At 40.9% G+C, this 16,626-nt stretch overlaps 1 protein-coding gene across 1 annotated transcript in view; it reads left to right on the top strand.

Annotated features, from left to right (window-relative positions):
• MSMP (microseminoprotein, prostate associated) overlaps window positions 1-16,626 on the top strand; it is a 36,744-nt gene that overhangs the window by 16,863 nt on the left and 3,255 nt on the right. Inside the window, exon 3 of the mRNA XM_036888416.2 lies at window positions 16,198-16,369. Within this exon, the coding sequence (XP_036744311.2) occupies window positions 16,198-16,369 (172 nt within the window). The remainder of the gene's footprint in view (window positions 1-16,197; window positions 16,370-16,626) is intronic.

Here is a 16,626-nt window from a genome sequence, read left to right as displayed (position 1 = left end):
TACGGTGAAAATAAATGTAAAAGGACTTTCTAAGTTGGAAAGCACTATATAAATGTTACGAATAATATTAGGGATATTTCCTACCCAAAAATGAATTCGACCCCACCATTGGCAGTCTGAGGTCATCTTCTGGAAAGGTGAGATGTTTTAAAAGAATGAGTTTGCTTTTTATAACACTGTGCAAAGGTTTTTAAATTTTTCATTTCTTCATTGAAAAGTCTGGGAAGAGGAGCCAGTAAGTGATACATGACCAAAAGAGTTTAGAAACTGTTAAATTCAGTTCAATTTAACAAATATCTATGGAGGGGCTTTCATGAATACCAAGATAAACCAGAATAAAGTTCCCTGTCCTGCCCGCCCTTAAGAAGTGTACTAATAGGAGAGACAAAGGCCAGCTTATGTGATGGAGTGATCACGTGACTGCGTGAAGTAGTAAATGGATGTGCTCCTTTCCGCTGCTGCTGGCTGGCCCTACCTACCAGGTCAGTCCTTGTCTTGTTCCTAATCAGATCCACTCTTCTCTGTCTCCAGTGAGGCTGATACTTACAGACTGAGTTTCAGCTCCCTCCAGCCAACAAGAGGTACTGGCAGAAGACTAAGTCAGAAGGAAGCCAGAAGCTACAGTATTTCTTCCCCTTTTCCCTCTGCCTTGGCCAGCATCTCCTACAGAAGCTGTATGTCCCCTTTAGCTCCAGCTGCCCTAAGATTGATCCTCCGCAGTTCCAGCTTCTAACTTAATCCTGGCCCTTGGGCTTCCTCTCCTTGTTCCTTCAGCCTAGGAATAATGGAAAATTTCTGCTGTTGCTTATCTCTAGATTGCCTGGTCTTCCCTTGAATGGCTTTCTCAGCTCTTCCTTCACTTTTATACCTCATTCTCTGGGTGAAATTCCCTCTAGTTTAAATACTTAGAGTGATTTCTGTTTTCCTGGATGGACCCTAAATGTGACAGCTAAACCAAAAATGAAATGACTGCTTTGAGAGCAAAGACCCTGATTGCAAAATTACTAACTTCAAAGTTCACTGTTACAGGTGTGAGTCCAGATGAATTATACAGAGGAGTGCAGAGATGGAACTGATTTTCCTCTTCTCCCAAAAGGACACAGAAGAGAAAAAGACTTTGGGGGAAAGATAGAGAGAAGCATTATGAACTTCCTACCTCCCTGTCCTCAGGATAATATGGGGAAGAGGCTACTTACAAGGATACGATTGAAATTCCCCTTAAAATTTGGGATGAGTCAAAGAGAAGGAACCTAAACAGGGCCAGATAAAGACCTTTAGAGACCCAAAACACATAAAGATTATGTACACCCCCCCAAAAATAAATAAAAATATAATTAACCCTTTACACTTACAATGTAAGTACAATAAATTCTGATTTTTTTCCATAGTAACTACTTTCACATTTTAAAAAATATATCAAAATATTTTCCTCTAAATTGATTTAGTGTCCCTACTTTGCTGGTACCTTATGCACATACTTAGTTTGCCCATTGGGTCATCCAGCAATGGTCTGTGCAGCCTGCCTTGTCCAGAGCTCCAGTGGATACCCTCTCAGGGGTGGTACATGTGCTTCTATGGTGGTACAGGGTGTTGAAGGCTGTCTCCTGAGGACCCAGGAGTAGAGAGAAGGGAATCTTAAATTCACATGGGCTCAGAGGGTTCTGTGGCTTTAGAAGAGAAGTAAGAAGTGCCAACCCTAAGTCTCTGAAAGAGCAAGAGGATGAGTAGAGCTCCCCTGCTGGTGGTGAGGTATACAGTGGATGCATTTCCAAGGGGTAACCCATTGTGGAAAAAGCTAATGCACCATCCATCAAAACCAACATCCATGAAAAACTATCACTGGCCATTATTTATCTTCTTAGAGTCAACTGTGGGGAAGGGGAGAGCATGACAAGCTGCTGCAGAGAGAAGAAGTGACCAAGATGAGACCCGTAACAAGTATGTATGCTTCCCCTACAAGCACCTAGCTGTGTACAAATGCTAAAAAATAGAACCAAACAGGTTGGGAACAGGCAGAATGCTCAGATGTGGAGTTTTGAATTGGATTCGGAGTTATGAATCTTAGTTTTCACTCACACATACACATCACTGGATTGGACCAAGTACACCTGAAAGGTATCCTCTATCAGTTGGGGGGAAATGTCAGTTCTAAAAACAAAAGCTGCACTTCTAAGTGACTTCTCTCTGTAGCAATTACATATTTCTTCACTTTTATGATTTTAGCAAGTGCTGGAGGTGGATAATGCCTGATTTCTTTCTCCAGTTGTACTTGCCTTCACAATCAGATGATTCCTTCTGCCAAGATGCCCTCCCCATTCCCATCCCATATTTTACATATTTGAACCTTAACCATTCTTCAAGGTCTGGTTCAAATGCTGCCTTCTATTCAAGAATCAGCTTTCACTTGAACCTTCACAGTATTTTATCTGTATCTCTTTTGTGGAGGCTTTCACTTTCTGCCTCGTGTAAGAGTAATATGGGTACATCTCATTCCTCTTACTAGGCAGTAAGCTACCGGAAAAAGAAGACATGTTTTATTCATTCATCTTTGGATCCCCTTAGCACCTACAGTATTTATTGATGGAAAGAACACCATCCTTCAGAGTATAGAGATTAATCCCAAAATGATGCATTTAAAAAACTGTTCCTGGAATTCCACTTTAGATGTTGCTTTCAATCAGTTTGAGTCACACAAGAAAATCAGTTGCACTAATAATTATTGCTAATACTTACTTTGTGCCATATGTCAATTACTGTGCCATGCATTTTGCATCTAATATCTCATTTAATCTGCCCAACTACCCTCTAAGATAGGTTATAGACCCCATTTGGTAAAGACACAGAGGCCTAACAACATTAACCAGTTGCCAGAGACTACCCCATCAGTACGTGACAGAACTGGGATATGACCACTTCAGAGTCATAGCTGCAGTCAGTCAAAAACAGTATTACCCAGACTGATTATTCATCTCTTTAGCCACTTCAGAATACTTTTTAGCTGTTTTAAAAAAATGTATCTTCAGACAGCAAGTATTTGCCACCAGTAAATATACTCAGATTTTTTAAAGAACCTTGTAAAATTGAAACAGTACTTTTTCACCTATAAAAAATATTTTTATAAATAATACCTAATGCTAGCAAATGTATAGGAAAGTGATATTCCCATACACTACTAGTCTGATACAACTTTACTGGGCAACTTGGCACTCTCCATCAAAAGCCTTAAAAATATATTTACCATTAACTTATCAATTCCACTTCAAGAACTTGCTAAAGGAAACAATCTTAGAGTTAGCCTCAAAGATACTTAACGCAGCATTGTTCATACTGAAAAATTAGGAAAGATCTGAATTTCTAATAATAGGACATTGTATAGTTAAATTATGTTGCACTGATACATTAAAATCCAAGCAGACCCACATCTAACATCATACACAATGCTGAAAATATGAAAGCTTTTCTCCATGACCAGGAACAAAACAAGGATGTCCACTCTCACCACTTTTATTCAACACAGAATTTCAAGTCCTAGCCATAACAGACAAGAAAAAGAAATAAAAGGCATCAAAATTGGTAAAGAAGTATCACTATGTGCAGATGAGATGATACTATATATAGAAGACCCTGAGACCCCACTAAAAACTATTACAATTAATAAATTCAATTAAGTCAGAGGACACAAAGTCAACATATAGAAACCTGTTGTATTACTATACACAAATAATGAACAGCAGAAACAGAAATTAAGAAAATCCCATTAGCAACTGCATAAAGAGTATCTAGGAATAAATCTTTTTAAAAAATCCAAGCAGCACATTAAACATTGCTTCAGAGATATATGGCATCAAAGACTGTCCACCATACATCATTAAGTGAAAACAGAGAGTTGAAAAAATGTATGGTGAGAGCCCAGTTTCATTAAAAATACACACAAACAAAAATACACATAGTAGAAACCTGGAACAGTAAAAATCAAAATGTTGAGAATAGCTCTCTCAGGGATAGTATGGGTTATAATTTTATATATAACTGTATTTTCAATAATTATGTATTACTTTCATAATAAAAAATTATATGAGGGGTTTCTTTAAAAAGATATCATAGGAATGAGAGGAGACCAAAATATTCTTTTAAATGTTACTGAAATAGATATTGTCTGTTTAACAAACACACCAGTCCAAATCAGTGGAAATTTTATGAATAAATTACTGGTATATTTGTTAGTATAAATACATATTATTTTAAAGCCTCTACACCTCTTTTATACAACCCCACCACGGTTAGTGTGCAGCTCAACACTTGTTAAATAGAACTGAATAGCCTCATGCAAACATTTTTACAAGTGACCTTGATGAGGAAGAAAACTGAAGGTCCTCAGTCTCAGATGCTGGTGAGTTCCTGTTTTAGACCTCAATCACATTTGACACTGTTGACCATCACCAACTTCTTAAACTTACCCTGGCTTCTACCACAACTCATTCTTCTAGTCATCCTTTCATCTCAGTGTCCACTCATCTCTCACTGTGGTGAAGATCTTCCTCCTCTTTTGGGCTTTTCTCCCATGCCCTGGTCTTCAGCCTTCTGCATTCTTCTTTCCATATTCATTTCCGTGGTGAGTTCACTGACAATTATGGCATCACCTATTGCCTCAGTGGAGATAATTTTAGGTGGAACATGACCTTGTTTCACTGGGCGTGGGTATGCATGCTGTTGCTGCTACATAAATAAGGTATTTTAATATTGCACAACAGCAATGATTAGAATTTTACAGTACAACTCACCAAAGAAAAGACTGCTTGGAGGATCTGAGGAAGAGGTGCTGGCATCAATGGTAGTGAACTGCTTCCCTCTCCTCATAAAGTAAACCAAATAAAAATATATGAATAGAAAAAAGTCAGCAAAGCATGTGTTTAAGATTTTCAGGTTAATAGTATCATACCTGGTATGGAGAAGGAAGAAACTAAATAAATGAAAATAATTGGCCAACAGTTTTCTTTGTAAAGCTTTAGATTCTGTACTTATAAAATTCACTTAAATGAACAAAGTACATATTTTTACTAATCACATCTTTGCTTTTTATTTTTCTAGTAATCAGTCCAGTCAGCTGATTACATTCTTCTTGTGGACTCAGCTTCAAGATAAATCTTCTAAATCATCTCCCTCCCCTTCCAATCTAATTTCTGTCCTTAAACTTGTCCCATATAGAAATTAGAAGCCACCACTGGACTTGAAAATTCATTATATCTAGACTCAGGGTATGTTAATCATAGGCCCTGATATAAGCTAACATCTACAGGCATCCCTCAGACCCAATATATGGAACACAGAGGTTACAGACTTTTGGAATCTAAAGATAGCAATTTTTGGCTAATTTTTGACTAATCCTTGCAAAAAGAAAGCACTTGGTAGGAAGCTCCACAGAATATTACTCCATAGGAAAGGTCATCAAAGGCCATAAGGCTATGAGCCAGACTAGGACCAGACACTAGCCCAGAATAAGATATAAAAGCTAAGTTTCAATGAAGAGTAGAACCAGCCTTAACATCTACCCAGTAAATGCTTCAGACAGCAAAAGAGAAGAAGAGATGGCTGAGGAGAAGAAAAGAACTTCCAAGGCTCGGAGCCACTAATACCTCTAAAAGGGTTACAGGAAGCATCTACACATAGCTAGGACTATAAAGCTGGGCCGCACTCTGTGGTGACTGCTTATTAGGATGGTACATAAGGAGGCAGCTTTTGGGGCTTGCCAGCCAAGTAGAGGGGTTATTGCAAGTATGTATATACAAAAGTTACTCCTCCAAAAGGAAGTGCTAGTCAAACTAAACCAATGATCAAGACCCAAGGGGAACAAATTGGGTATTAGAATCAGAGCGGCTAAGAGAGAAAAAGGGTGTGGATCAGCTTCTAGGAAGTGATAAGAATGCAACAAAATTTGTGTGATGATTCAGATCCAGAGGCTGGATTCACTCTGATCCTACTGAACCTCACCAGGCTAAAGGCAAATCCTTGAAGGTAATGAGGGATGCATCTATGTGGGCAACTTCTCCTTCCTCGGAGCCCCTGCTTCCTCCTGGAGTCCAGGTTGCTTCACATCTGATAGGCAGAAGGCTATTGGTTATTAGGGAGATACTTAAGGTAGGCTGGGAGTTCCAAGTGTGCTCCTCTGACTCTCTGTAGCCCGCCCACCCCAGCAAATATTATAGGTAAATTCAGCACTACCAGGAATCCGAATCCAGGCAAACCCTGACACACTGCTGCAGCAGACTACAGTGGCACCCTTCTGGGATGCTACACTGCAGGCTTCCTCCAGCCACTTGGCAGCTCCCTCACAGTCTCGTACTGACTCTTCCTTCTCTGCCTGACCCTTGGGTTGACTGGTGCTCCTTGAGGTTCTATTCTAGACTTTCTTTTTTCTACATCATCTCTCTTTCTACAATTATATCTATACCTATACATAACTTCAATAACCATTTCTATATGGTATGGTAAGAATGAATCTCCAGTCCATCTGTCAGCTCTAAATTAATGTAGCCACTTGCCCACAGGATCTCTTCATTTGATGGCCTTGCAAGCACATCAAACTTAATATCCAAAACCAAACACAATTTGCCCAAAAATATCTTCCCACCTCAATGTTCTCTTACTTAGTGACACCACCAACCACCTTAAGCCTAAAATCTCAGTTGTCCTTGAATTCTCCATCTCCCTCACTCTCCACATCCAAATCTTGCTGAATATACCTCCAAAATATGCCCTCAAATCCATATACTTCTCCATAGCCTCTGGCCTAGTCTGAACAACCATCATCTTTCACCTGGACCAACGTAACAGCCCCTTAATTTGTCTCCCAGGATCTAGTATAGATCCTCTCTAATCTGCTATCTATAAAACACAAAAAATGCTGTGCTGGAGAAGTCACTCTTTGGGGTAAAACCCTTGAATGGCTTTCCTTTGTAGGAATAACTACAAACACTTTCTCAAGGACTCCAAGGTGCTCCATGATTTGACCCTCGTCCAGCTCCTCAGTCTCATTTCACATCACATCCCTCCCCCTCTGTACTCCAGATACACAGAACTTCTTTCATCCCTTTCATATCTCTCACCTTTGCACACACTGTTTCCTCTGCCTGAAACCTTCTCCATCTTTCACCTGATCACCTCAAAATCATTGGTCACAGTATAAATATCTCTACTTTTTTTATAGATGAGGATCCCCTCGCCTCAGAATGTGCATTCCAACATTCTGTACTTTCTCAGTAATATTTTTCAAACTTAATTTTGTTTAAATGCCATTATATTTATCTGTGCTATTCCTTTCTCTTTACAAAGTGCTATATCCTCAGTACCAAGGACAGTGTATGGCACAACAGACTCAATTAATATAAAAATGAATGGGAAAAAATAGGTAAATGACAGAATCCAGGTAATTTGGATGGTTCCTCCAAAAATGGTGAGGAGAGATATAATTTAAAAAATCAGGGTGAGGAGAGATGTAAGGTGGATGATGATGGACACAGCAGACCATAAGAATCTGTCCTTATGGGTTTGACAGGGCCAGGCAGAATGGACATGTTTCAACCACATGGTTCTTCCTTGGCAATGAGTACAGCCAGTGCTGGGACACTGCTGGTACTGAGGCAAGAAGTCCCCCTACAGCTGCGTGTGCTGAGCTACCTGCTCATTGAGGCCACATGCCTCTGGCATCTAGCCTAACCTACCTCAGATGGGTCCACTCAGCCCCTCTCGGAAATAGTTACAGAGGCCTGCATCATTCCACACTCTCAGTCCTGCTTTACCTCATCAGAGGTGGTGGTGCCAGTGTGACGGGCACACTCTATTCATGCAGATCATGTACATCTTCACAGGTGCTGATACCACATCCTTCAGAAGTCCCCAAACCTGTTTAACATAGGTAAGAAGTTATTTTAAAGTCTTGTTATCAGTAGTGGCTGGTCACCAAATCATTACAGAGGCTATTCAATCCATTGGTAGTAGATTATCTTTGACCCATCAGCCTTCTGAAAAAAGCCAGAGGAATGGATTATCTGTCCAGTGGAACTGGAATAGATTAGGGAATTTGTTTTCCAAGTCACAGAAGTTTGAGTGTGAATTTGCACACCTTATGATTAACCCAAGTTAATTTTTAAAAATTCAGGCCTAAGCTATGACAGGAGTTGAAGAAAGTTGTTTCTTATCAGAACGATAATACTTCAAAAGTGAAGAATCCCCACTATGAGAAAACAAAACACTTCTGGTACCTACTCTGATTGGGGTCTGGACCTTTCGGGCAGAGAACCATCCGGAATGTGTACTGGGAGGCACACACACACACACACACACACACACACACACACACACATACACACACACACGCGGGTAAAGATGCTTCCCTGGCCATACTCCCTATGGGGTAGGGGAAGAATGGCTCCACCATCAGAGGACCAGGTTGTTAGGGAAATGGGTTAAGATTTTTATTTGTAACCAATTTATAAATGTTTACTATGATCACTTTGTATACTGTCAGGCACTGAAAAGGTTTTTTATGTAAGTATAGGAAGGGGAGGGAGCAAAGTGAAACCTGCTAACTGGCCCCTCTACCTGCCCTACTTCCCATTTCTCTCCTTCATCCCCTAACTCATTGACCCTCAATCCCTAGTACATGTTAAAACCACACCAGAGGGCTTGGGCTGAGCCAAAAGTAAAGAAAGGCTTACAATCAAGGTGTAGATAAGAGGTGGGGGAAAGCGATAAATTCAGTGGACATTGTCACTTCTAGTTCCCACAGCCATGCCTCTTTCCTAAGGTCCTCTGAAGGGCATTCAGCCAATTAGCTCTCTGGCTCTGGGTACAGTCTTGTTGGGAGAATAAAATTAAATGGTTGCCTCCTTCTGCCAAAACTCTGTTTTCCTAGGGGCTCCTTCCCCCAGATCCTTTCTTTCTCTATCCTGACAGGGCCATAGAGGACTGACTTAAGTCTGACTGATCAAATAATCTCCTGGGACTTTACTTTTCAGCAGAGTGCTATAAGAAGCAAAGAAATGGTTTGTGTGGCAAGACAGTCGAGCAGTTCCTTCTCCCGTCAGTTCCAAGCTTGGTTCCTTAAGTTTCCCCTCCATCCTGCGAGGCTCCCTGTGGAGAGGGATAATTTAAGTCCCCCTTTGCTATCCCCCATCCTTCCTCAATCCCCTCACCAGATGTAATGTCTGTTATGTTTGGTGTGTTTTCTTCCAGGTAATTTTTATACATCTTATTTTGTTTTTAAAAATGCCTGTATAAATTGGATTATACAGTACACATTGTTAAGCAACTTGCTTTTTAAAAGCTGTGGTTTTCCACTTCTTTTATATCTTCTCATCATCTCTGACTAAAACTGTAAACATAGAAATCCTGCCAAAGCTGGAGTCTAGGGGTAGGATGGGACTCAGTCATTCTCACTATTACAGAGTCCATTAATTATCCATAACAGGATGGATATGGGCTAGCTGAATGATGAGGATCCTAAAGGGTACTAACAATGCACCAGGATGCAAAATTCTTACAGGCGACATGGAGAAGGTTCTTGAACAGGGAAATCTCATGATGAAGACACTGTTTCCTGTAGAAAGAATAACACTGGACAGCAGAGAGACTAGTTCAGTGGCTAATAGAGAATAGTAAACTGAAGAAATAAAATTCTGGATTATAGTGGTGACCAGAGAAATTAAGAGAAACTTCACTGAATTATAAAGTAGACTAGCAAAGCAGAAGAAACAAAGGACTGGAATTAGAAGAGCTAGATTTGAATACCAACTGTGAAATTTATTAGCTATGTGACCATTAATAAGACTCTTCCCTCCTCCATATCTCAATTTCCCTGTCAATAAAAGGGAGAACTTGGAATATTAGGATCCTTAAGTTTTTTCTAGAAGAACCTTTTTCTTTCTAGAAAAAAAAAGTTGTTCAAATTGAATATAAGTAAAGAGCTCAGAGCTCCACCCTTTATTTCACCTCTCTCAGCCTCCTCTGAGGCATTCTTGAGGAATCTCCAGAGGACTAGGAACATTTGAGAAATCTCTAGCAACTCTACCACCAGCTCTATTATTCAATGATTCAAAGGGGTAAACTTGACAGAGGTGGCCAGGAAAATAGTGATGACTTTAATAATTGCCACAGAATCATATAATAGAAAGGGTGAATTGATTTCTGATAAATTTGCCTGCTTCTCCTTACAGGTCAAGCCCAATTTAGTGTCCAAAATCTCATCCAAATCTAATGGTAATCTAACCTCTATATAAACAATACAGTAACAAATAATTCACTGCCTAACTTTCCAGCCCATTCCAATTTGACATCCTCTAACTGTTCAAATGTTCTTCCTTATTAAGTCAAAATCTGTCTATCACTGTCATCTGAAGTAAAGGTCTGTATATTCCACCTTCTGGAGCTAAATCAAGTAAAATCTAACCCCTCCTCCACAGGACAGTCCTTCAACTATTTGAAAAGTGCTATCATGTCTACCTTATCACCCTTTAGTCTCACTTGCTCTAGTTCATCATGAATGTTCCATGGAGGTGGCTTGTTCCATGGAGGTGGTTTCAGATCAATTCAATACTTTCTAAACATCTCAAAGTAGATTTTCCCTTATTTGTGGCTTTAAAGACTTACTCAGACCTGATGATTGTCACATCTTCCAGATAACTAGCTTTATAATGAAGTGTAAAAAAAAACCCAAGTTCATTATTTGGTAATTATTCTTTTCTTGCTAAACATTAGCTACTCCCAATGTATCAAAGTATATTGCTGAATCTTTTGACCTAAAGCAAATAGTGAAAAAATATCTAGCCAGGGGTCCAAAAGGATCCAAGACTCAAGGTCTAATGAAGCAAGTATAAATAAGTAATATAAATAAATGGAAGCATCCTGAGTCTGAAGCCTGTAATCTCATCAACTCTCAGGTGAATGTAATTCTTGCCAGTACAAAATTCAAGTATCACCAAGGTGACATGTAATGTCAATGTAAGAAAGTTTCATTAATCATTCCTCATCCCACCCATTCTATATTCCACTACCAGGTCTGTAAAGTCAGGTCTGTGGCTTGAGCCTGGGTATCTGCCAGTCTGGGTAGCCTGGGGATGGGGGGGAGGATGCATGACTGAGTCCCTAAGGAGAAAGTGAGCCAGCATAGCCCGTCTGTGAGGCTGGTGGGAGCGCTGAGCCTTTCCAGTTTCCTGTGCACTGGTTGTCCTGGTAACCTGAGGCCTCCCTATTTGTGTTGGCATCATGGGACCAAGAGTGGAAGCAAAGCTGGAGTATTAGGAAGACTTGCAGGGAAAAAATGTAAGTAATGCAGCAGTTATGCCACAGGAGGGTCAAGCATAGGGCATAAGAATTACCTGGTTTGGGACAGGGATGGGGGATTTATAGTATCTTGTAAAAATCAGATTTCCAAATTTTACTTCCAACATTCCTGATTCAATAAGTCTAGGATGAGTTCAGGAAACTGCAATTTAAGAGGCTCCCTCTTACAGAAGACCACACTTTTGAAAACCCAGGCTAAGCAAACAAATCAGCAGTTGGAGAGAAAAAGTATAACCATCTATCAATTTCAGAAAGTGGATATTCTTTATAGCACAGTAGTAGTTCTCAGTGCAGGGGTGGAGGGTGGGGTAGGGGGTGGAATCTGCCCTCCAGAGGACATGTGGCAAGGTCTGGAAACATTTTTGGTTGTCACAATTGAAAGGGTACCTCTAACATTTAGTGGCTAGAAGCCAGGGATGCTGCTAAACACCCTCCAGTGCACAGGATAGGACAGCTCCCTCCACAAATGATGCTCCAGCCCAAAACATTGTGCCATGGTTGAGAGGGTATTCTGCCCTCCAACCCCATCACCGCCAAACCACAGAAATCAACGCTACATACAACAGTTTAACATCACATTACAGAGATTTATGCGAGGTCTCCTGGAAAAAATTTGAGATCCCCCAAATGATTTTTTTTTTAAATAATGAAAGTTATTAAAGATATGGTTAAGGAAGAGATAAGAACAACAGACAATAAAGGGAGGGAGGTATGGACAATGACAGTGAGCCAAAGAGGGAATCAGGGGAGGACAAGGCACTGGGTGATCAGGAGGAAATGAATGCTGCCTCCTCGGTGGCTGCAGCCTATCCATAGGTAGGAGACTAACAAAGAGAAGATAAGCCTACTAAAAATAACAGCAGCAACATAAATGAAAAAGTGTAAGTGAAAGAAAAATGGGTAAAGGAATGGAAAAGAGGTAGCTTTAGGATTTGTCAGGCTTAGATCTGGAGTGAGACAGTAGAAATTCTTCTACTGCCTACAAAAGAATCTTGAAAGAGTCTCTCCAGCAATGATAAGAAAATGAGAGAACTCCTAGAAGAAGGTCAGGAATTATGTGAGGAAGGAAACCAAAACTATTTATGACCTTCTATCCCTAATCATCCCCAAGAAAGATGGGTCCAGAAAGAGTTCCCTGATTCTGCTGAGCAGAGACAATGGAAGGGAAGGGAAGATGGAGAAGAAGGACCACACCTAAAAACTCTGGAAGACAACAGAGGAGGGAGGCTCAAAGAGGAGGAAAGGTGTGTTTGAGAAAGAAGGGGAAGAGAAGGGAGAGATTTGGTAGCCACTACAGGGACAGAGCTTGAGGGACTCTTTCTCTTAGGGAAAGAGAAATTAAATGAGGAATATTTTTTCCATTTGCTTTTGAGATAAGGGAGATGAGATATAACCTTCATCTCCTGCCCCCTCTAAGAAACCTTCCATAAAAAGTGATATTACTCATCAGGGTTCTGGGGGTTGGGTTTGTATTTTTCTCTCAGTTGTGACACGGATATAAGGCTGGCCTCCAGACAAATTAGGGACCCAGATACATGTTTTTCCCATGTGGGAGGTGACTGTAAGACTTCTGGAGGGGCTGAGAGACAGCAACATGACAATGCACCGCTCTCAGAGTTTAGAGCTGCACTAACACAAGAGTCACTCACCTCATTTGGGTATTAAATTTAAATTAGCTAAAATTAAATAAAATTTAAAATTCCATTCCTTAGTCACACTGTCAATATATCAAGTGCTCAATAACACATGTGGCTAGTGGCCACTGATTAGACAGGACAGGTAGAGAACATTTCCATCACTGCAGAAAGTTTTATTGGACAGTACTAAAGAAAAAAGCGTAGGCAAAAAACAAATTATTTTCAAATCTATACAAAGAGCTGCCACATTGAAAAACAAGATTTCTTCCAAACTGTTTCAAAGAACAGAACTAAGAGTAAAAATGAGATGCTATATCAACGCAGATTTTAGCTTATCCCTCTAGTAACTAAAGCTATATAACAGCAGAATGGGCAGCCTCTGACACAGGAGGGGGTAAGCCATTCCACTCAGTAAAGATAGTCAGTCAAAGACCTATTTGATCATCTTTCAGAGATAATGAACAACTGACTAGATGCCTTCTAAGTATCTAGGTTTGAGTCTATAATTTTAAGAAAATAATAACCTATAAACGAGATCAAAATGAAAGTTATAAACGGAATTTTGAAAGTCACTACTACCACAAGTAGATTGTGGAGCAGGCAGGTAAAATTAAAGTAAATAAGTAAATAGGGCATTTATTCATATTTAATGGTGGTTAGCTGGGAGTTAACTATTGGTGGGGGCAGGGGACTATCATGAATGTAACAATTTGTGAACAGAAAAATAATAATAAAGAAAAATTTGGTAAGAATGGTTCCAGAGGTACAGAGATGAGGTAGGAAAACTTTAATATGAGTTATTAATGGAAACTTGATCACAGTTGAAATCAGCACTACAACCAGAGTCTTTTATGTTCTCTGCCAGAGAGAATACTGGGTTGTTTGTATAGCAATCCTATATTCTTGGGACTCTGGCCCCTCCATGCCATCCTTACAACTCTCTCAACTCCTGAAACTCAGCCTCCTTCATGAAGTCTCTTCATCTTTACAGGAATGACTGTTCTCTCACCCATCTCATCTGAATACAGATGCCAAAGGATGTTGCCTCTTAATCTTCTATCCAATGAATTTACCCATCCTCATCTTCCATCCCAAAATGATTTGGCTTGATTATAGTGTAATATACTGAATATATATTCATATCATATATTTAACTGATGGTTCTATTATTTCTGCATATTAGTGTGCATAAGATTGTTCAACAATAGATGTGTTAACATCTCTCTATTGTTGGTAAGCATTTAGGAATCTGGCACCAGGATTATGAAATTCACTATATGGCACAACACCAAACTTATGTGGTCACTCAGTAGACTTTACAATAACATGCTTCTGGATACAAGATGTTGGAAGAAGAGACTGAAATAGATGTCAATTTGAAAACTCTTTTTCTGGTAGAAAAAATGGTGAAAACATAAACATCTTTTGCTGTATCTAGAGGAAAAATGCTTAATCACAGGAGAAGTTTGAACCCTTGGTGAAAGCAAGCATAATAGAGTTTACAAATAGTCCAGAGTAAGAAAAAGGTGACAGAAGAGGAAGGAAGACAGAAGTGGATCATGCAGAATAAATAAAGCCTTGCCTTTAAAAAATCTGAGGTCTTAGCCAAAAAGAAAGGAGGAAAAAGATTTCAACAAGAGCGTGAGCGTGTTAAAGATGGAAAAGAGCCAGACAGGGATGTAGGTTTAAAAAAAAAAAAATTAATGAAGAAGTAGTGGTATATGTTGGCAAAGAGAAGTGTAAAGTTGAGGGAAGGGAGAGAATTTATGGTAGAGGAAGTTGGTGTGAAGTTTTCCTCTAAAGATGCCCAGCAGAGCAAAGAAAGGATGAAGGCAAAGACCACTGGGAATAAGGTAGGGCTAGAGCTGAAACAGTGCAGGAGAAAGCAACAGGGCCCAAAGTAGGCAATTATTTTCTTTCCTTTTTTTTTTCATAAATTAACTGACCCAGATTTTCTTGTTTGGGGCCAAAAGCAACTACAGGATTTAAGGATCATTAAAATAAATTATAAAGATCCTAATCCTTGCAACTGCCTTTGGCCTAAGATATATAAATTTTAAAGACCATGACAGAATTAGTGTCAGTTTCTGAGAAAGTACAAAATACCATTGTACAATTGCTTTTAGAAGAGAAATCAGCCTAATAAATTACTGTGTTATAGAAATCTTATTGTGAAAATAATTGCTTTAGCTTTCTCCTTTTATCAGCCACAGGGTAAATGTGGTAGCTTTATAGTTACGTATATATCGCAGAAGATAAGTAACCTAACATATGTGGTAAAACTGAGTTACTTGTCTTTGTATACTGTAGCCCAAGGCCCCCACCCCAGAAATGTTTCACCTGGTTCGGGATACATAGGGCAAGTGGAAGGGCTGCTCAGAGAAAAATTAAGTTAAAAACAAAGACCACAAGATGAGTAAGAGGAAAACTAGAAGTGCTATGCTACTGATAGAGAAGAACTGAGGCATTAACAATAGTACTCAAGTCAAGTCAGTGAGGGAAAAATGACACAAAAGCAAGACAAAGGAAAGGACAACACTATATAACTAGTGCTGATGGCCTTTGGGTTTTAAATCAAACACTGAATCCAATTTTACAACTTTGCTATTTTAAAAAATTCAACAAAATTACATCGTTTGATAGTCATGCAACTTTAAATGACTATAAAAATCATTAGTGCAATGCCTAACTCTTTGGCAGGCAGTAAAGCTAGACACAGTAAATCTTGTGTTTAAGCTCACACTACTCTTCATGCCCAGAGACCATCCATTCGGCCTGCCGGGCCAAATCCGAATCCCGGCATTCAGAGCCTTTAATGACCTAGCCACAACTGCACCCAAACGAGCCTAACTCCGCTGTTGCCTAAGCCTACCCTTCACTGTGGGAGCGCACAGGCCTCCGGGCAGACGTCGGCCCCGGCCCGAGCTGGCCATTTCCACCCACAGGCTCTGGCTCGCGCTCCAGCGAACAACCCGGGCTCTGCAGTCCCCCTTCTTTCGGCGCCCCCCACCTCGCTGACTCGCCCTTCCCTGCCCTTGCCAGCTCCCCGGGGCTCCCTCCCCGTCTGTCTCCCTTCTGTCACAGCCTCCTCATTGGGCTCCAGTTAGGCGTTTTGTGCCTAAGGCAAAACCTGGGCCTGACTCCTAGAAGTTCCGTTACTCTGTCGGGGCTCCCTCAACCCTCCCGGGGGCCGCCCCACCCAGCCGCGCCTCCGGCCCCCCAGGTCTCCCCGCTGCTGCTGGTGTCTCCTATCCGGGCGGGGGTCGGCGGTGACTCACCGGAGGGCCGGGCGGCCGAGGTCCGGAAGGTGCTCACTTCCTCACCGCGCGCACCTGCCCGGCGCTACTGGAACGCCGCCCGGCCGGGCCTCCGGCGGATGTTTTTTTTGTCCCCGCGTGGGCAGCGCGCGCCAACCGCCTCGTCCCCCATGACTGGCATCCCCAACGAGTTGTGGCCTAATCACTGATACCCCCACACACACCACACACCCCTACCACAAGCGTGGCCTGTGGCCTCAAGAAGCTACACAGATGCACACATGAGCGCTCACACCACCAGACACGCAAGCAGGTTCAACAAACAGCAGCCCAATGCCTACTAACTTCTGGGCAAGGAATACTGGCTCAACCCTTGCCTTACTTTCCAGAAGCCC

Source organism: Manis pentadactyla, chromosome 3 (genome assembly GCF_030020395.1).
Source record: "Manis pentadactyla isolate mManPen7 chromosome 3, mManPen7.hap1, whole genome shotgun sequence".
Classification (NCBI taxonomy): Eukaryota; Metazoa; Chordata; class Mammalia; order Pholidota; family Manidae; genus Manis; species Manis pentadactyla.
This window is presented reverse-complemented; position numbering and strand designations above follow the sequence as displayed.